The sequence below is a fragment of the Teleopsis dalmanni genome, chromosome 2, assembly GCF_002237135.1.
Source record: "Teleopsis dalmanni isolate 2A chromosome 2, ASM223713v2, whole genome shotgun sequence".
In the NCBI taxonomy this organism is placed as follows: Eukaryota; Metazoa; Arthropoda; class Insecta; order Diptera; family Diopsidae; genus Teleopsis; species Teleopsis dalmanni.
Genome location: NC_051847.1, coordinates 33534388 through 33556721, shown reverse-complemented (window position 1 = coordinate 33556721; position 22334 = coordinate 33534388). Strand labels below are relative to the sequence as shown.

General features: G+C 28.4%; 1 protein-coding gene across 1 annotated transcript; it reads left to right on the top strand.

The window, feature by feature from the left end:
- Nucleotides 1-12515: 12515 nt before the first annotated feature.
- Nucleotides 12516-17942, top strand: LOC119686276 (major facilitator superfamily domain-containing protein 6). The gene is made up of 6 exons (XM_038100826.1): nucleotides 12516-13227; nucleotides 13287-13550; nucleotides 13606-13881; nucleotides 15999-16134; nucleotides 16201-17388; nucleotides 17504-17942. The coding sequence occupies exons 1-6, from the start codon at nucleotides 12959-12961 to the stop codon at nucleotides 17693-17695; spliced, it is 2325 nt and encodes a 774-aa protein (XP_037956754.1). The 5' UTR covers nucleotides 12516-12958; the 3' UTR covers nucleotides 17696-17942.
- Nucleotides 17943-22334: the final 4392 nt, after the last annotated feature.

The window sequence follows — 22334 nt, the reverse complement described above, 5'->3', positions numbered from 1 at the left end:
GCAAATTTTTAAAATCGCATGCGGTCGAATCTTTTCGGAAAAAAAAAATACTTTTCCCAAGATACGGATAATTTTACTTTAAAAAAATTTGTTCTTTCATATTTAATCCATATCGGAAGTGATAAGTTTAAAGTCCCTCCCGCTTGAAAAGAATGACCTATGACCAGATCTACTTATGTTAATTATAAAATCCATACTTATTTTCTGACCGAATAAATAATTAGATTCTATTACATTTCAAAGTAATATAAAGAAGTAAAAACCTATTGTAAGATTGCACTTAGTCAATGCGTGGAATAATTAGAAGAAATTATTGAAAAAAAGAATGAAAGATGCTATTGATCTAGTACAAGAACAGATCTACATGAATTATAAGAACTAAAACAGATGATTTAATCAAATAAATAATTAAATTCCATAACATTTCTAGGTGATATTAGGAAGTTGAAATTTATTAATAGGATTGCGCTTAGCTAATGCGTGGAACTATTAAAAAAAAATTTAAGATAAATAATGAAGGCGCTAGTATATACAGAGAAATCGAAGATCTAATATATATAGAACACCTTAAATCACAAGAACGAAAAAAAAACCAGGTAAATTGCAAGAAACAAAACTTGTAGTATAAACGAAAAAATTACAAAATTTAAATATAGGTATATCCAGGTAATATGAGGAAGTAGAATCTTCTTCATGCTGAGATGGTCTATATTAAGTCCAAGATTAAAAAAATTATGAACTACAAAAATTATTTTTATATTATTTTAATTAATTGAACTTGGCTGAACATACAGCTGTTTCGAGTATTGTCAAATACCCATCATTGGTGGTCTTGGAAATAATTTTTATATTTAATTAATTGTAAATAATTTTTTGAGACTGCTAAAAGCAGGAATCGAACTCATGCCCTGCCAAATTTGAAGCTTAGAGTCAGCGCACCTTAACCAACTGATCCAAAGTCGTACTTGACTTTTATGTTTGCATATTTTTCTAAAGTTTTGTTAATTTGCTGTAAAAGTATTTTATTAACAAATTCACCTGCTGTGTTTATTTTTGAACGATATCATAAACCAGCTGCAGAATAATTAAATTAAATAGTTATATTTTTTTTGATTTTTATTTGTTGAATTTTAATACTATTCTGTTTGTAGAGGCATTATTTGTTGTTTGACTTATTCTTTCTTATGTATAGAACATAATCTAGAAACGAAATATTGAGAAAGTCATGCTAATGTTACTTCACGATTCACATTGGCGATTAATTATTGTTTAAAATAAAAATAAATTAAAAAAAAATTGTTTGCTTCTAACTTTTTCAAATTTTTTTTTGTTTGTGTACGAATACTTTATGTTGAAAAAGCAATACGTACAGAGCAGTAGTGATAAGTAAAAGATATGATTTTTATTTTACAGATTAATTATTATTTAAAATAAAAATAAATTTTTAAAAAATTTTATTTTATTTCTAACTTTTCTTTTTTATTTTTTTTGTTTGTGTACGAATACTTCATACTTTATGTTGTCAAAGCAATACGTACAGAGCAGTAGTGATAAGATATGATTTTTATTTTACAGATTAATTATTATTTAAAATAAAAATAAATTTTTAAAAAAATTTTTTTATTTCCAACTTTTCTTTTTTATTTTCTTTGTTAGTGTACGAATACTTAATGTTGTCAAAGTAGTACGTACAGAGCAGTAGTTATAAGTAAAAGATATGATTTTTATTTTACAGATTAATTATTATTTAAAATACAAATATATTTTCAAAAAAAAAATTATTCTACTAACTTTTCCACATTTTTTTGTTAGTGTACGAATACTTTCTGTTGTCAAAGCAACCTGTCATTTTTCACACAATCATAAGCAAAGCAAAAGGGTAAAGCTTTTGTTCGGCAATAAAATAACAATTTAAGTATTTAAGCTTTCCTGTCAAGTGAAAGGCCAATATCAAATGAAAACAACAACAACAAGAACACCGATAATAACAGAAGAAACGACAATAACAACAACAATAAACGTGATTGTATTATAAACATATTTTCTGCTTCTGCTTTGTCCTTTTCACATGGAAATTCATACTCTCTGTTAAATAAACAAAGTTATGTTGGCTTTACAGGCAGGAGGTGCGGTAAAAGCGTTGGTAAAGCGAAAAAGGAATTCATTGAAATTGTGTACAGACGCGTAAAATGAGATTGAGTCAAAGCAGATGAGTTGAGTTTTTTCCGGATAATTGCTCAATATAAAGAAAACTGCTTGTGGAAATCAACATGAAAATGTTAACACTGAGTCTAGCTTTTTACTCCGTGTATGTTGATACGTCTTATCGATTGCGGATGTCGCACTGTTTGGAAAAATAAAAATTCATAAAATAATTATAAAAAAATTTCATATAATTAAAGTGAAAACTTTTATTTCACAGTACAAAAAACAAATAAATATTTCACTACATAAGATGAAAAGGTAAGAAAGTGCTGAAAATAATTATTATTAGAGCTCAGTTTTCCATTTGTGGAAAAATGCAAAGAAATGTATGTAAAAAATTTATTGTATGTATATGGGAAAAATCGAATTAGTTTTGCGTGAGTGGCCTTCAAATGAAATTTATGAAGGAAAGTGTTCCACACACGCACTAACGAGTGTAAAAATCTATCCCATAATATATGTGTAATACCCAGATTTTAATAAAAATCTGTGAAGTTTTCATTTGACACTATTTATTTTCTTAACCCTGAATACCCAAAATTTCATGTGAAAAAAATCAGGTGAGTATACCAAAAGCATACTTAACAATTTTTTTTTAGGCAAAAATTGAGATTTTTTTAAGTTTATCAATGAAATTAGTAAATAACATTATTTCAATATTAAATATATATATTTATATTGTAATATTTAAAAAGTTTAATTAAAATTATAAATAACATCGTTAAAGTTTTACCAGTTTCTAGTCTTAACCTATACAAACTCTTACATACGTGAAAATATATTATGTAAGGCTAATTGAGATTATGCCAAATTATCTGTCATCAAAAAAAAACCACATTAAAAAAAATAAAACTATAATAATTTTCTGAAATACAACTAATAATACTATTTATATTTTATGCATTATCTTCAGATTTTTTTATGGTTATATACACTTTTAAATTAAAAATTCTCTTTCGGAGAAATCTCTTACAAGTAGTTGATGAAGAACGAAACAAAAACACATGGGAATAGTTTGGGTTAAGGTTGTTTTATAATAGGTATATGTAATATATGTATTTATATATATGTAATGAAGTTATAAATATAGTTACTTAGTAGTTATAATAACAAATAACAACAACTAAAATATAGCAAAGTTGCTATGAAGCGTTACTCATACGCAATGTAATCTGGTATTGCACGATTACGAATTTTGAAGTAAACCAAAGCAATGGCATTGATAAATTTTGGGAATGTATATTAAATTTACAATATATTAGAATATTTAAAACCATATTTCTACATTTTACCATACTTTAAATACGTGTTATATCAATATACATGATTTACAAAAAAATAAAAAATATGTTTTATACGAATAAAGGCTTTATAATATTCTCATATGATTTTATAATTGATATTCTTTTAAACTCAATCATAATTTTGCTTACTTATTTTACTTCAAGTGCTTCGTTTTGAGTAATGCAATAGGTTGGCAGTACTTCAAGAATTTTCAAATAAATACTAATGACATATATAACATCTATTAAAATTAGATATTAAATTAGATGACATATATAATTAAAAAAAACAATTGGTTGTATTAATAATAATATGATGATAAATTAAGAAGCCTTTTACTCTCTTAATATCGCACTCTGTTACTTCAAATGTAATAATGGTTAGGTTAGATTAGCCCACTAGACCTCAAAAATTGACCGATTCTCATATTTTTAGATTAGCGTTGTTTATACTAGAGGTTAGCGTACTACCAACGTTGAAAGGCACGACTCCCTCATGAACCTGACAAGTCTATACAAGTCTTGACTAATTCTTTCCTAATTTTGTTGGATGACAACTTTTTCGGACCGGCAAAAAAAGGTTTTAAACTTTCTTCTATCCAATGATGCACACTAACATATGAGGAAGAATTCAGTTTTCTCATCATTCATAGAACTGCAAGTAGAAAAAAAAATTATGATAGAGTAGAACCAGTCTCAATAGAACTGCAAGTAAGATAAAAGTTATAATAGAGTAAACCCAGTCTCATGGCATGTTTTTCTAGTAAGCAGTGACCACTCAGCACCGATACCGAAATTGTATATTGTTTGATTAGTTTATGTGGTATAAGAACTTCCACTTCTGTTTAAGTAAACACCGTTTCGTTAATAAGGAAGATAATATTTAGAAGATCTATATTTAGGATTACCATAAAGCTAATTAGTTTGTAGATTTTCATAATAAAAAAATTGTATGTTAAATGGTCTCGACTCTGCTATCGTTTAGATACTATCGTATTTCACATAATAGATTTTAGTGGAAACGAATTGGTATACTGAATCTTATTTTGCACACACAAGAATTAGTGGTGTTGAATATATGGAACACTTAGTTTAGGTCACTTCTTCCGAAACAATTGAAAATAATTATATTTATAATTAATTGGAAGCTAAAAGTGTCTAAAGATTGTAGAAGTCATAAATATTTGCTTAATTAAAGCTATCTATAAGATAGTTGCAATGTATGTTTGCAAATTGTCAACAGGTTAGAATTATGATCAGCTACTTGGTGTTACTTAGCAGTAATTTGGAAAAATTATTGAGCGGTTCCAAAATCTTGAAAATAACATTGTATAGACATAATATGCCAGTGATTATAGAACAGTTGGAGCAGTAATTTTCTAGCTAAGTCAGATTTGTTGGGCAGTTTAATGATGACAGTTTTAAGATTATCTTCAGAAAACATAAGATATGTTACTGAAATTGAAACACAAGAAAGAGTATTCTGCTTTTATGATGACTGAAAACATTTTTCTTTAAATTATATTTGTGATGACTATATTTTGTTTCCAAGTTTCAAAGACCTATTATCTTCAAATTTGATTTTTGGTGACTGTTTTCTATTTCTAGATCAGAAGCAATGACTTGATAGACAGAGAATTGACTTCTGTGATCAATGAAATACTTATAATGATTTCATAATGCTCTAACTTGAAAAGGATCAAAACATTGAAAAAAAAATGAATCTGAAAAAAACTATGTTGTCAATTTAGGCTTAGCCATCGGGGGCTAACGGATGAAACGAAAACAATTTTCATAAAATCAGCCAAAAAAAAGTTGTTGTCAATTCATTTCTTTATTATTAACAAATCAAATATTATTGTATTAAAAACATAACTATATAAAACTGCCTGATTGTATAAACACATGGGCTGCTTGAGCTAATATTATAAAATATAATTTGGGTACGCCTTTAGCGGAGTATTGTATTTCAGATATATGTAAACGAGAAACGACACATTCTTCTTGTCCAACCTAATATTATTATCCGTAAATTTGTCAATATAAGGACAATCCGAACTCTATTTCATCTGAGTTATTATCTGTAATAACAAATGCATTTGTATTCGGCGATGTAAATTTAAATAAACTCAAATTCGTAGTTATATATACTTCATGCCAGTTAGTAGAAAAATTATCAGAAATTTTCTATTATTGCTTTTAATTATTTTACTTAAATATATTATATTTTTTATATTAAATTATCTCAACTTAATATTAAAATTGTAAGAAATTTATAGGAAAAAGAAAGTAAAAGCAATGAGAATTATAAATTTCTAGTAAGACATGACAGTACTCGCTTATTTTAGTATACAACAGAATTCTACTATAGTTTTGTTCTCCTGGGTCTCTTCGAAGTGGTTTTGATTATTATTATTTTGTTTAATATATATTGTTTAATGCATGATAAATAATTTAATATACGTAATTAAAGCGAAATTAATTTATATTCTTTTTGAAAGCATGAGAATTGCTATTATTATTTTTATTCATAATTATTTTTGGAGTTTGCTTAGGGTTTTGAAAACAAAATTTTGTAATCATTCTTATAAAAGTAACAAGTTATTAATTCGTCTATTGCAGAGTCTTTTTAACCATTATTAAGCCACTGTTTGGTTTTAGCAGTATATCTCTCTACAAAAAAAACAATTTTTTTTTAATATAATAATAATCTTTTTCTTGCATTACTTTTAAAACTACCAGATTGTGGTTACCAAGATCACTGTATTCTGTAAACTAACTATCAGAATGTTATAATACTTTGATATGTATCGTTAAAAGGATTCTAAGCTCCACAACCTATATTGCTGTATATGCAACAAGATTAGAGACTTTTTCATATGATATAAAAAATCAGAGACGAAAAGCAATCATAACAAGTGTCAACGATAAGTGTAACAGTAACTTGTCAAAATACAGACCAAAAATGAGCTAAAGTGCTGGCTAATAGTATCAAAAACGAAAATGAGTAAACGAGTTCATCAGAGAAGAACACAAGCACAGCCTTTTAATAGAATTAAGTGTGCCCTAAATAGTATAAAAATAAGAAAAAGTGCCATCTTTCAACACAAAACAACTGTTAAAATTAGTATTAAAGATGAACATACTAACAATTAAGAAAACCGCACCAAAATGAATCAGTACTAGTTAATAGCATCAAAAAGGAGCAAAACAGCGTCATAAATGACCGAAATAGCACTAAAAAGAAAAAAACTTAATTGACAAATTTGACAGTGTTAATATAACTTACAGATGTGAACGTCTTAATAATTAAAAACAAAATAGTAGCAGAAATAATCAAAATAGCACTAAAAACAAAAAAATTGTTGGTTGGCAACATTAAAAATTGCTACAACTAACTATGTAAGCTAAAATTCTTAATGATTACAAACAAAATAGTAAGCGTAAGTTTCTATTTAACAGCAGTGAAATGACCAAAGCAGCACCAAAAAAAGTCTAAGTGCTTGCTTACAGCACCAAACTTGATGAGCAGAAAATATTTGTAATGCATACCACGAATATTTTCTGTTTACATTCATCAAATTTGGTGCTGTGAGCAAGCACGTTGACTGTTTTTGGTGCTTACTTGACCATTTTAATGCTGTTAGCTTGAAACATACGCTCATTTTTACTGGATAAAAAATTCTGCTGTGTAAAAAAAAAAGTAATTGATTCATGTGTTTTAAAATAATTGATTTTTATTTTTATTAATTATGCTTTTTAAATAATTTACTATTAACTTTTTAATTATTTTTAGTTTCTTTAGTTTTTTTAGTACTTTTTTAGTTTTAGTATTTTTTTAGTATTTTAATTTATAAGATGTTTTGATTTTGACTTAATTCAATATGTTCTTCAAATTTACTGACCATTTAAAGTAATATCCAATTTAAGAGGCACTCAAATAAATTAGTTTTTATAAGTTTTTAGGAGTATTGAAAGATATATAATACAAGAAAAAAATTTAAATTGTTGAAAGTAGTATTAAATTTTTATTTTATTATTCTTTCTCTTCATTTTCTTTAATTTGGAGTCATAATCCTGAACATTTTTAAATGCTTTGCAGTTGAGTGCCTTTTAGCTCAATTTCTTTTGAAAATCTCAATTGCTTTTATGTATATTTTCTTCTTGGTCTTAGTTTTATTTTTATTTTATTTTGTTTTATTTTATTTTATTTTATGACTTCTGTTGTTACACCTCTTTTCCTATTTCTTTTCCTTCAAACTATTTTTACTAATAAAAGCTTAGCCATGAACTGTGGAAAATGGCAAATACGAATCTGTGTCACCGTCACAAGTCTCAATTGCTGAAGCGTGGGCGCCATTGCTATGGTTCTCACTCAAATTACGCGAAACTATGTAAACGACAATGAGTGCAAGTGCAATAAATTTTAAAAAGTAATTTCAATTTCTTTATTTTATTTTATGGAAATTAATTTTTTTTTTAAATTTAATAACATTGAGCATTTTTAAATTTTACATTGAAGTGCCAGTCAATCAAAGGAAAATTAGAAGATGGTACAATGATAGTTTGGGTTATCTTCAACTAATAAAATCGAATTGCTTTATGAAATGTATATTTTTCTTATAGTTTTCTTATAGCTGTGGATAACTCCGACCAACTATTGAGAGCATCTCCTAATATTAAATATCGGTTCCTAGTAGGAAATGTCACTCTATGAATCTCTCGATTCAGTCAGAAGAATTTTGTTTAGAAGAACATTAAATTTTGGAGACGTGAACTATATAAAGAACCTATTAGTGCTTAAAATCATTGTTTGAAGTTGTTTGATCTATAAAAAGATTTATGGTCATAAAGCTAAATACAAAGGTATTTAGTCATATACATAAAATCAAATATTGAGGACGTTTTCGGATTTGAATAGAACTGTTTGGTTAGGTTAAATCATACCGACGATCCTCAAAACCCACTTTTTGTTACCGAAACTCAGAGGTTGAAAAACCACCTTTTACCCTTGACAAAACTTAAAATGTTTTTTGAAGGGAGGTTTTAGTGTTAGTCAGATTTTCCGAAAAAGAGGTCTTCTTAAATATTAAAACGACACCGTGTATGTGCTGAGAAAAAACAAAGCAGATGTGAGACACTTTTATTGTATTCTCCACAGCTGCGAGGGGAATGATTTAGAGGGATAATCAATCTTCTGGTATGATTCTCTAATCGACTATCAGGAAATATACCGCATAACTGATATCTTTAAAAGACATCTCAATGAGAGCACTGGATTTTTTTTAAAAAAATGTGAACAACTTGCATATAGATTCCTATATATCATTGAATCTTCTCATCTTTTATTAAATTTTTCAGCACAAAAAGATTTCAACAAAAGTTTGCATAATGTCAGCTATAATGTCTAGTTGCTTTAGATGTCCTGGATGATTATCTGAATCACACTGTCTAGCAGTGTTCATATTCCTATGAACGGGAATCTAGAGTAGAAAAATGTTAGAGATGTGCAGCAATCAACACATCCTGGATATTAATTGGACTGTCTGATACTATGTATATATTCCTCTTAAATATATGATATACTTCCAGACAAGCTAAAGCTTCTGTAATAGCAATCACTTCCACCTGAAAATCACTGCAATGATTCGGTAGCTTAAATATGTAGATTTATTCCACTCCGTCCACTACACTCTGTTCCCGTAACTGTTGTACGTAAGTCTTATGATAGCCGTGTAGATCTATTAATTTATACGTTGTTGTAATTCTCACTTTTGAAGCCAAAAACAATATCTAAAATTTAGCTTTCTTCGTAAAATACAACGCTGAATTTCGTAGAATAGGTGGAGTAGGAAATTGAAATAGTTTTCAAATTTTAAAAAGCAATTGATTCAATGTCTCTTTGGATTTTTTAATTCTGGAGACTAGTAGCTATACTATGCTACCATTTCCTGATACTTCTTGAACATAAGGAATATCCATACTTCAAACAAAAATTCTTTTTAGGTAAAAAAAAATAATTTCAGTATTATTTGTTTTATTTACTTATAAAAATTACTTACAATACAAAATCAACTTAAAAAAATTAAAATAAATATTATTGCTACTTGTTTCGGTTTAAGATTAATGTAAGATTGTTCAACTAAATCATTAAAAGTAATGACAATTTGAGTTAAAAATAATCAATTAAAATATTATTTTCAAGAACTTGCGACATAATTTCACTAGCCTTTGGCAAACATCTCATATTTCAAATGACACAGTCAATGCCACCACTTAGCACTGTTCCACTAATGCCCCGCAATTAGCAAATGCGACACATTGACATTTTCAGCGGATTATTTATTTCCGCATCTCCTCACATTCGTCAGATACCCACATTTATTCAAGTATTGTTGAGAATTGCAATGCATAAAAAAATGACAAAACAGAGAATGTAAAAATAAAAACAATTTTTTTTTTGCGTAAAGTGGCAACCCATTTGGAATAGTTCCATGTTTTGGTTTTCGTTAAATAATATGTTGAAGTGAAAGGATTTGAGATTAAATCATTCGAAAAATAAATATCTGATAAAAAATATTTAATATAACAATATATATAACTCATGACAAGACATATACCGATCAGTGTGATGTCTATTCAAATCAAGAATCCGTAAATGCCATACGTTGCTTAATTTAGATTCTTTGTTGCGGATATCGTGAAATTAGAAACATATTACTACTATTTTATAATTTTTTGTAATAGGTCTAGTAAAAAAATCCATTATTATCTCAATAGATGGGTTTAGTATCTGTATCCGCCTTGTATAAGTTCGATCTGGTTACGATAGATGGCTTAGAAAAAATGAAATTTAGTAAAAAAAGTGGTCGAAATGCACCACGCTCTTTAACCACAAAGCCCAATTGTCGAAAATGTCAATAAAATCATGGAAATTGTTGAGTACGACCAGTGTGAGTCATGTAAGCACTGTTTCGATTGCCCAAGACTTAAGTATTGCACAAGAAACCGTTTGGTACCATTTGAATAAAGTTGGATACAAAAAGAACCATGATATATAGGTTCCACATTAGTTACTGCAAAAAAAAGCTAACGGACCGAATTTTCATCTGCGAATCGCTGCTGAAATGATACAAAATTGATCCATATCTGATACGGTTAGTGACCGAAAAGTGATGAAAAGTGACTGGTAATCACTTACGACAACGTCAAGCGAAAACGGTCGTGGTGTAATTACGGTGAATTGGCTGAAACGGTGACCAAGCTAAGATTGATGAGCAAGTAAGGTTTTGCTGTGTATTTGGAGGAATTGGCATGCAATTATATACTATGAGCTGCTTCCTTACAACAAAATTCTTAACTCGGAACTGTATTGCCAACTGGAACAATTGCATTGTCTGAATGAAGTAATCGCTCAAAAAAGGTCATCTTTTGGAAATATAAGAGGAATTGTATTTGTGTTGCATTAGGACAACGCCAGGCCACACTCATGATAATGACTCGCCAAAAGCTCCGGAAGCTTGTTTAAGAAGTTCTTATGCACGCACCTTGTCCAAACATGGCACCAAGTAATTATCATCTACTCTTGTCCATAACAAACGATTTTGCTGGTGCAAAATTCGCTTCAAGAGAGGATAGTGAAGTTAAACTGTCTCTATTTTTTTCCAATAGGGTCGTGGACTTCTTTGAGAGAGGCATAATGAAATTAGGTTCAAAATGCCAATATTTGACTTAAATCAGTTTATTCTACCTATGATAAGATTTCAATTTTACGCATATATAATGGATTCTCTTTACTACACCTATTATTTTCACCAATAGGTTCTAATCCTTTTAAACGAAAATTATATACATATATGACTTTGGCCTACTAATTATTGTAGATTGTGCTATTATACAAAAAAAGATAATTTCTTCTATTGATTCCATGATAATCTTTATTGTCATAAGTAATTTTCATATAATTATTTTAATAAAATTCTCATATAATTAAAATATAATAAATGTTGGCTTTTAATCGTTTGAATTGCTGTTCAGATTGACTGCGAACTGACTTTTAAGATTTATGAATAAAATCTAATCTTATCAAAATTAAGATAATAGATTAATTAAAACTCAAATCGTGAAATCTTGTAACCTAATAAATATGACCTTAACTTTGAAACCCTGAGAGATTTTTGTATAAATTCTTAAATTTGCACTTTTACCTTCAGTTTTAGTCAAATTTACTCATATTATTTATTATTATTTTATTCAATACTCTATTAGGAGCTTAAGGATACAACAAATGATTTCCAATTATCTATATTTTGCGAAATTTGTCAAAATTAGTTAAACGATTTGTCAGTTTTAGTATTAATTGTTCTTCGCCATGTTGTCGTTGGACTGCCTCTACGCCGGATTCCCTGGGGATTACAGGGGGTCACCCCCTGCGGTGACCTATTCACCTATATTTTCACTTTTGAATTTCAACATGAATAAATGTTTGGTTAGTTTACCTCCAGAGTTCTTCATTTGATATTGTTCTTGGCCACCACATTTACTCATAAATTAAATAAAATCGTTAAACAAGTCTTGATATAATGATATATAAAATATATTTTACAATATGAATTTCTCTAACATACTTTAGTAAATATGAACTAATTGAATATTTTTACAGCACTAAATAAAATAATAAGACATCTAAATAAAAAAACATTATTTAAATAACATCCAATAAAACATATTATTAAGAAACTAATAAATTATTCCTTTATGACTTTATTTATAAAGTTATTTTAGCTATGACAATATTATTGATGAAGTCTTCCTTTTACTAACAAAAAGTAAAAAAAAAAACATAAAAAGTAATATTTCCAATATAGCGATTATTCTTTCGACTATGAAGTAATCTTCAGTATAAACAATATGTAATAAGTACATAATACTTCCTTTTTAACCTCTCGAATTACACTTTGGGATACAAGAAAATAATGTACTTCTTCATGATTTCCTCATTATTTCAGATACAATACAACGCAGCAGCAAGGCGGAAATGTTACTGATTAAAACTTCCTGAGAACAAAGGCAGTTTAACAAAAGGACACTTTAATGTGCACAAAAATAGAGACAAAGTAAAGCCTAACAATAACGCAAAAAAAAAATATAGCGGAAGTGTAACAAAGGACGCCATTAATAACTGGTGTCATTCGATTCCGGAACAGTAAAACTGCAAATTTAACGGCTCACCCAACTTTCAGCCAAACCAGCTGAGGCGGCAATAAAAAGTGGCAGAAGACAATTAATTGTTTGTCATAGTCGCCTGGTTTCCAAGGACTCTAAAGTAGCATCATTATAATCAGAGGCAGCAATAACAGAAACAATCTACCAAAAGTTGAAACAATAACTCCATTCAGCGTCTATTGTTTATATTAAAATAATTGTTTCAACAAACTTTCACAGTTTAGTCGGCTTTTAAATAGAGTAACATGGCACAATACGGTGGAGCGGCGAATCCATTTGGTGCACCTAGTGGTGGCGGCGGTGGTAGTTATGAACAACAACAGCAAGGCTATGGGGGTTATGGGCAACAAACAGGTGGCTACGATCAAGGTGGAGGTTATATGCAAGACACTGGTTATGGACAAAACACAGCTGCTGGCTATGGTGGCGGCATGCCATCTACTGGTGGTGCGCAAGCATATGCTGCACGACCACGTGTTGATGTGGAGGCTAGTGGTGAAGTGGATCCCACATTGTAAGTCTAACTATAAAATGTACTGCATTAATCATAAATAAAATTTGATTTTATTTAAGATACCCGGAAGCTAAGGAGTCAACGCACAAAATTCGTGGACATGCTGATATACTTGAAAAGTTTTTTGGTCCCACAGAGCATGAACTCATTCCTGTCAAAAGTTTTTATTTTTTCTTTTATGCTGCATTTGGTTCACTATTTCCTTTGATGGGTGTTTATTTCAAGCAAATGGGCATGAATCCTGGTCAGTGCGGTATTCTAATTGGTATGCGTCCATTTGTAGAATTTTTATCAGCCCCATTTTGGGGCTCATATGCGGATAGGTAAACATTTTCTTAGAACTCTATAATTAATTTATAATGACATGAATTTCCATAGATGTCGACAAGGAAAGAAGTTGTTATTGGCTTCTCTAGCATCCTGGGTACTGTTTACTATACCACTAAGTTTTATCAGACCAGAAGCGGTGAAATGCATTGAACGCGTAAATGAAACGGATTTTGTACTCACATATACACGAACTAAACGAGATCTTTCTGCTTTCGAAATGGTAGATTTCAATGATGAGAATGTAGACAATTTCTACAAAAATGCAATACTTCTTCCACTTGGTACAATGCCAGCCGATGAAGCTATTGAGGAATCGCATAGTAGGTGAGTGCAATATAATTGAAAAAAGTCAAAAAATTTTTAGAAATCAAAGGATATTATATATCGTTGTATAAAAATAGAATTTGAAAAAGGATAAATTCATATTATATATTTATATTTATTGAGAATGTATAATATTTTTATAATATATTATATATAAATATATAGTTTATATATAATATAGTTTGTATATAAAGTTTATATAGTTTTTTTTATATAGTTTTCTATGTACCATATATATATACAATAATTTCTGAAAACTTACTATAAGAGAGAATTACGTTTCCACCAACTGGCACCATTATTTAGTAGGTCCATCATAGCCATAATTGTGGTACAACTTTTTTAAACTGGTGTTTTAAAAATTTAAGCACTCTCTTAAAAATTTTCCTTCTCTAAGTCTCCAAAGATATTTGTTTGGGAATATATAAAGATACGTGTTTTTTAATATTCTTTCAAAAAGGGAGAGTAAAATTTTTTACTTTGGGTTATATGTCAACATAATGTTTTCCTTTTCCGATTAACTTTTCTGACTTCACTATTGTATCGCATAATACAAAGAGTTCTTAAGATATCTATTACGCTCCTTATTACCTTTTCATTGGACGAGAACTTTCGCTTTCTGCCACGAATTATCATTTTCAAAACTTAAAATATAATTCAATTTACAACATAATTCGATTCACAATATAAAAGTGTTATAATTCTTATTTACTTTTGCCGTTTGCCATAAATTTTCATCTTCAGGATTTAAAATATAATTTAATTTATAACAAAAATATGTTACAATTCTCATTTACTTTTAAGTGTCTGTGCAATATTTATTTCATGTAATTATTAGTACAAGTATATTTAATTCATATAAATACTGGTATACATGGATATTGCGCTGTAGATGCGAAATTGTTTACAGGAATAGATCATGGTTTTTTTTTTACACTATTATCTGTCTGCAAAAGTCTACCCTGTTTAAGCTGGTTTAAAAGAATTTAGAAACATTTAACCGGTTACGTTTTAATTGTGGTTTAGTAGATATGGCATTTAAAGAGTGCATAAACATTATCAGCAATATTTTTTGATTGAAATCATGCAAAAACTCAAAAGTCTTTCTTAAACTCTGATTTTTATTCAATATACATCTAGTCACGGTTGCCACTTATGGTACTTTAGTACCAAAATTGGTACTTTTTTTTCCGTTTGGTACTCTGGTACTCATGTTCAAAAAATGGTACATTTTCGGCGACCCAACTTTATTGTGGGTATTGTATTGTTTTATACTTTTTGTACATTTTATATAAATTGTATTTTCTTATAAAAAGACAATAGAAAAATTTTGGACCATTTTTTACAGAAATGGTACCTTTTTAAACCAATTTTGGTACAGAAAAAAATTTTCAAGTGGCAACCGTGCATCTAATATCGTTTTGTGTACTTTTTTTTTGTTATTTTTGTAAGTAGTGATAAATTATAATGTGCAGAATAGTATTTCATACTTTTATAAATACTTTCGCATAACTGTCGCACTTCCCATGTATAAACGTGAGTGTCTAAAGTTCGAATTTTTAGAGAATCTTGTGTCTAGACGTCCAGTGGCTAATTAAACTATTATATTCAAAAACTGGAGTTCTGAAATCGTATCTCTATCATGAACCATAACTAATCATTTCTGTAGCTGCGACCCTTCACTAACAGGGCTTTGAAACAGAATTTTTTCCGTTTCGGTTCAAAATAAAAAAAAAAATATAAATCGGTTCGGTTCCGGTTTTCACTCCGGCAAAAATATTGGTTTTTTTTGGTTAACGCTTCAGTTCACTGTATTGTCATTAGTAGACTGCCTACCACAATACGTAAACCTACCAAATATATATGTGATGGCATAACATAATTTTTAATTAATTGAATAACCCTTGAAATAGTGTACAGAAATATTTTTAGTTAACATTTGTCCATTTTTGTGTCTATTATGAAAATATTGTAAAAACCTACCAATATTAACAACTATATTTCTAAGTAAGTGTTCGGCTTAAAATATCGAAGACTAGACAGATTAATAGAAGAAGTTATAACTTTTATCACAAAAAGTTTAAAATAATTTGTCAACTAAACCATTAACATTTTAGACGCAAACGCTCGATTTTACCTCGTCTAGATGCCGGTATTTCTCCAATTCATATAACATTTGCCAGCAATTACGACGAAAAGCAACATCGAGATTACGTTACTCCAATATTTTCATCAATGGTTTATCGCACACCAGTAAGTACCATGACAAATAAATAAATCAACTGATCAAACATATATATCATTTTGTTTCATCCACAGGATATTCAAAAGGCTTTCTTTCTTTTACTCTTGGTTATATTGATTGGAGAGTTCTTTAGTGCGCCGGCCATAACGTTAGCTGATTCTGCTGTCATAACGCTACTAGGTGAAGATGCTGATAAATATGGTCATCAACGTATGTTTGGATCCTTAGGCTGGGGTATATCAATGTTTATTGTTGGTATAGCGTTGGATCACTCTACATCATTTTCACATCATCCTTGTGGTGCTGGGCATATGGAAAAGAACTATAATATTTGCTTTCTTATATTTACCGTCCTTATGGTTTGTGCCTATATATCGGCTGCTAAAATCACATTTAAATACGATCCACTCGATTTGGTTGAAAAACCCGCTGAAGATATAATTGATCCTAATAAAAAAGCTGAAGAGGAATCAATGAACCAATTAGCAGCACAATTAAATCTGCCATCATTAGCAGTTGGCAGTGGCAGTACTGGTACTGGTGGTGGAGGTGCTAGTTTTTTAAAACCACCTACTGCTGGTCAATCGGATATAGGTGCAGAGTCCAAAATATTTGCACAAACTACGAAAGAAATGCCAGAATGGATGACTGTATTAATGCATTTCAGGGATTTGAAAACAGCGTCATTTTTATTTGTTGCCTGGTTTATGGGATTTGGTATTGGTTTAATATTCACATTCCTCTTTTGGCATTTACAAGATTTTGGTGGCACTCCCACTTTGTTTGGTATTGCATCGGTTATAAATCACGTGTCAGAAATTTTTGCATATTTCTTCAGTTTTCGTTTGATACAACAAGTTGGACACATAAAAGTCTTGTGTTTGGGTTTAATGGCCAATGTTTTGCGTTTTCTGTATATTTCGTACACAACAAATCCATGGATGGTATTACCATTTGAGTTAATGCAAGGAATAACGCATGCTGCGGTTTGGGCTGCTGCTTGTTCATATATAGCCCACAACACACCTAAACATTTGAGATCTTCATCACAAGGTGTTTTGCAGGGTATTCATCATGGTTTGGGCCGAGGCTGTGGTGCCATTATTGGCGGTATGTTTGTGACATATTACGGTACAACAGCTACATTCCGTTGGTACGGTATTTGCTGTTTATTTGTGCTCGGGTTCTTCATATTTGTTAATTTCTATCGGAAGGAGCAAGGATTTATATCGGAGCTGCCTCAAACTGAGGACCCACATCAAGTAAGTGTTAATGGATGCTATAAGAAAATTAAAGTGGGCAAACAAATAAAAATATAATTTAATTTTTTAATAATTTTTTGAAAATCAATTAGTAAAAAATATGTATTTTTTATAGGTGGCTGAGGAAACTTCACATTTGGCACCACATGGAGTACCTAGCAATCCTATTCCTCGCGCGCTCTCAAATACACGCCTCAACGAAATGAATCCGAATGGTGGTACAGGAAATACTTATGGTACTTATCAAACTACTGGTGGTAATTTGGACATTCCTGGCGGTAACGTACATAATCCATTTGCGCAGTAAGCTGAATACTTGCGCTAAGTACAGATAAACTTGGTTTTAAAAATACAAAATTGTAAGTTTCGAGATGTTTAGTCTATAGGTATGTTGGGTTATTTCATATATTGTGAGTTTCTTGATTATTAAGAAGGAGTATGGTTAAGTGAATTATTGGAAATGATACATATATTTGTAAGCTAATTGTGGTAATATATTCTTTCATTTTCAGTTTGCTTAAACTTTAGTATAATTAATAAATATTTATGCTAGATTTCAACAGGGACATATATTGGTTAATCTTTATATATAATTGTATATAATAGAACAAGACCTGTTCATATAGTATAAATTGTGACCTTAAATTAATTATAAAATTATTTGCAGAGGTTTCTGCATTAAAAAAAAATTTATTTTTGTACACATGTAGTCTCCAAATTCTGAGATCAGTTGCTCAAAGAATAACTATGCTAGAAAAGTCAAGACATATGTAGGAATAATAAGAATCTGCCTGATTCACTTTATTTATAAATAGTTTTAATAGAAATTTAGATAAAGCATACCTGCTTCCCTGAGGTAGTCAAACTAAGGGGTACCTCAGATTGCTTGTTTAGTAATAGTGGTTTCGTCCAAAGACCATTTTTTGGAGTGGGATATTGACTATTTTATTGCAAATAGTATAACTACTTCATTTTTTGAAAAGCGCAAAATATTCCTTTAACTAGTTCCGATCTAACCCTTACCGATCCCATCAGTTGATAAGTTGTAGTGGTTTTAATTAAACTGCTGTGCATAACTTTTAAACATTGTGTAAAACCTTAGTTACTAGTAAAAAAACATGGTTTTATCATAAAATAGATTAATACGTCTCAAGAAAATTATATACATATCTGTCAGTAGTGTACAACATACAAATTCGGGCAACCTTGGCGACAGCAAATACTCTGAACGACTGTAGGAAGCTGTTACTCTGAAATATGGCGATTATATGCATTAAATGATTACAAATATGCATAGATTAAAGTTTGAAGATATAGCTGTTATTAAAAAGATATCAAAATAACAAAAGGTCTGTGTTTTACAAGAATATGTAATCATAAGAAAGCTATTAACAAAATGGGTATATCATTTGTGTTTTGTTGATTAAAAGTAGTAACTCGTCGATGATTCTGGGGACTATTTAAACATATATATGAATAGTAAGAAGAATTTATTCATGCGGTATGCACGAAATATGGCTCCACTACTATACATCTTAATCAGACGCGGTAGTTAGCTGAGTATACAGTAACAAGTGATAGTCGTTCATTGGAAGTTGAACAGTATAATCATCGATTATCTGGAAAGGATAATCGTTAAGGATATAATAGGGTTATAAGGCCATGTCAATGATATAACAAAAGAAAAACGTTTTAAACGCGCAAAAAAAGAATGTTTACACTAAATTAAGAGAAATTCAAAGAATATGAATAGCATTTTGAATTGGTCTCCATCAGAGATACTCTATAAACATAGCAGAGTATTTACCATTATGATAATATATTAACTGTCTTAGAGCTGTTCGTATTATCCGCTAGTTTTGGTTTTGTAAGTTGTTATCATATTTTATTAAGAGTATCGATTATGTAGCCATAACTAAGACAATTTTGAATTCTTCTTAAAGGTTGATATATTTGTGGCTTGCTTTTATATACATGGATCTTATTTTAAGAGTGCTTCTAAAAACTAATACAAAGTTTTTATATAAAAATGTTTCATATTTTGTGTAAAATGGTCTGAAATATTATAAAATGAGTATCACATACCACTTTCATGGCATTATTCCTACAGACATGCTAGTTCTGTTCTATTTTAAATGTTCTCAATTGCTTTGTTGTGAGGTTGAAGCGAAAAATAGCGCAGCTTTATACTCGTATTACATTATATATTAATAATATATTATTATATTATCTGTTCTACTTTTCACACAATTCATTTTTATTTCTATTTATATATATGTATAAATTTTTTAATATTTTCCTCATAATTGCTTAACTATACTCCAGTCAGTATTTAAATAATTTCATTTAATTTCCAAAAATATTATTAAATAAATTTTCAAAAAAATTATTTTTGATTTTAAATACATTTTCTAGATTGTTTTAGTAAGTCCAATTGAAAAAAAAAAAAATTTTAAAGTATATTATAAATGTTTATAATTGTTATATAATATTATAATATATAAAATATACACTAAAATATTGACAGAGGAAAATAATTATGAAACAACCAGGATAAAGAAACAATCACTTAAAATATTGCAAGGAATGATTTAAAAAGCAGATTAGAAATTAATATTTTGTTATATATGACAATTGTGTATTATTAATAAAATAATAATATATAAAATATGTATGCATAAAAATAAACGAAATACCTACAATAATAAAAAATATAACTGTAAACATATCTTAAAAGTTGGCCTCAATGAATTTATTCTATTTCATTGCAAATATTATTTGTTATCAAAGAAAAAAAATATTTTTGTATAATTTAGTTAAAAATGTAAAAATTTTTACAGTGTAAACCGAATACTTCAATTGGATGTAAGAATGCACTGTAAAAATGTTTTTTTTTATTTAGTACGCTTAAACAAATATATTTTAATATATAATATATAGCAGCAATATATTTACGTATTTACATGAATAGCATATATTTTTACTAGGCAAGCATATACGCATATACATATTTATACTTAAATATTAGACAATTTGAAAATATTTAGCAATATCTGAAATAAATGATAGAATAAACCGATTATGACAGATACTGAATGTATTGAAATAGCATTAGAATTGTTTGTAATAGAAATGGTTACTCTGCACTGAAAAAAAATAATATATATATATATATATACTCGTATAGGGAATTATTAAATATATGTAAATGAATGTCTGGCCTTCATTGGCTTTTAATATACCTATTATTAATAATATGGAGATATCAATAACGAAAATCAGTAAGGGTCCGAAAGTTAGTAAAATATTGAGCATATTTTATTTATTTTTGTTTTTTGTTAACTTAAATTTTATTTTGCTAAAGACATTTTAGAATTTCTATTAGATTCATTTGGTACATGGCACAGACAGCTTGGTTCTGAAGAAGACGTACCCTACTTAGGCTCTTTATGTAGGCCAATTGTGATGAAACATTCTTTTTAATAATTTTGAAATTTTTAAAATATTTCCAATTTTTTATTTTTTGCTATATCTTTGAAGTTGTGATTTTGCAAATTTCCTTATACTATGTTCAGACACACCTTAATTTCACCAAAATCTTAATTTCATCATCGTTCCAGCGAAATTAATTTGTTTTTTTCCATACAAAATTCAGTTTTAAGGTTAGAACGAAATTATGGAAAAAGATCTTAATTTCATTGAAAGATAGGATGAAATTAAGATACTTTTCGAATGTAACTATGCCTAAGATAAATTTTCAGCAAAAGATAAAGTTGAGATAACAAAAAAGTGACATTTTTTTTAAATAAATGTCAATGACAGTTGACTTTAATATAATTGGGAAATATTTTGAAAGTATGCAAATTTTTAAATTTGACTATATAGAAAAAACTGTAACTGTTATTAATTTAAAATAGAGTGAAGAATAATAATTCACATACCTTTAATACACTAAAGCTAATAATAATACTGAATGCCATTCTTTATAGTTATAAAAATCAACTTTTAAAATTTCCCAGATACGAATGGTGTTTATAGAAAAATATACGATTTCCTTAATTAGTGCAGTATGAACACTTTCGAAATTAACTTAATTTAATTTTTACGATATTAATGAAATTGGCCGTTTGAACATAGTATTATAAACTTGCAACTACTTTATGAAATGCATTCGATTTCCAGAACTGAACATACACTAAGAAAAACATAGACATGCCCACTAGATAAAGTCACCTCTTATTTTAAAATATAAAAATTAATATTTTAATTTTAATGTGAACTTTGTTATTATTGCATTATTTTTCTTAGCCTACAAATATTTAAATATTTTTCCTAGTTTTTAATAAAATATTATATAGTGATTTATTTTTTAAATTTAATAAACAGGCAATTTGCATAAAACGAATTTTAAAAATAAATATTTTAACAAAATTTATATTTTGTGATATTAACAAAAAAAAAATAAAATAAATAAAGGTACCAAGAAACTGCAAATAAAAAGCTTTTTAATTTTTAATTATTTATATCACAATCATATCATATTTAATTAAAAAAGAAATATATATATATATATACATATATACATACACACAGTTTAAGGTTTATATAATTTGCTTATATAAATTATATAAAATAAAATTAATTGCTAATTTAATGCATTAATGAAATCAAGTAAAAATATTTATATACTATAATATATATAATTAAAAATTATTATATATAGCAAATGGGAGTAATATCTCCAATTATGTTGTACCTTTAATATTATAATATATATGCTATATTTATATGTTGAGCAACTGTAGTTTGTTGTTGTTATATGTGTTATGAAAGAAGTTCTCTCTCTTTCTCTTAACATTTATTAATAACAACAAATGAATTATTGATATTATTATATGGCCTCACTGCAATCATAATTGTTATATACATTTATATAGATACTTACA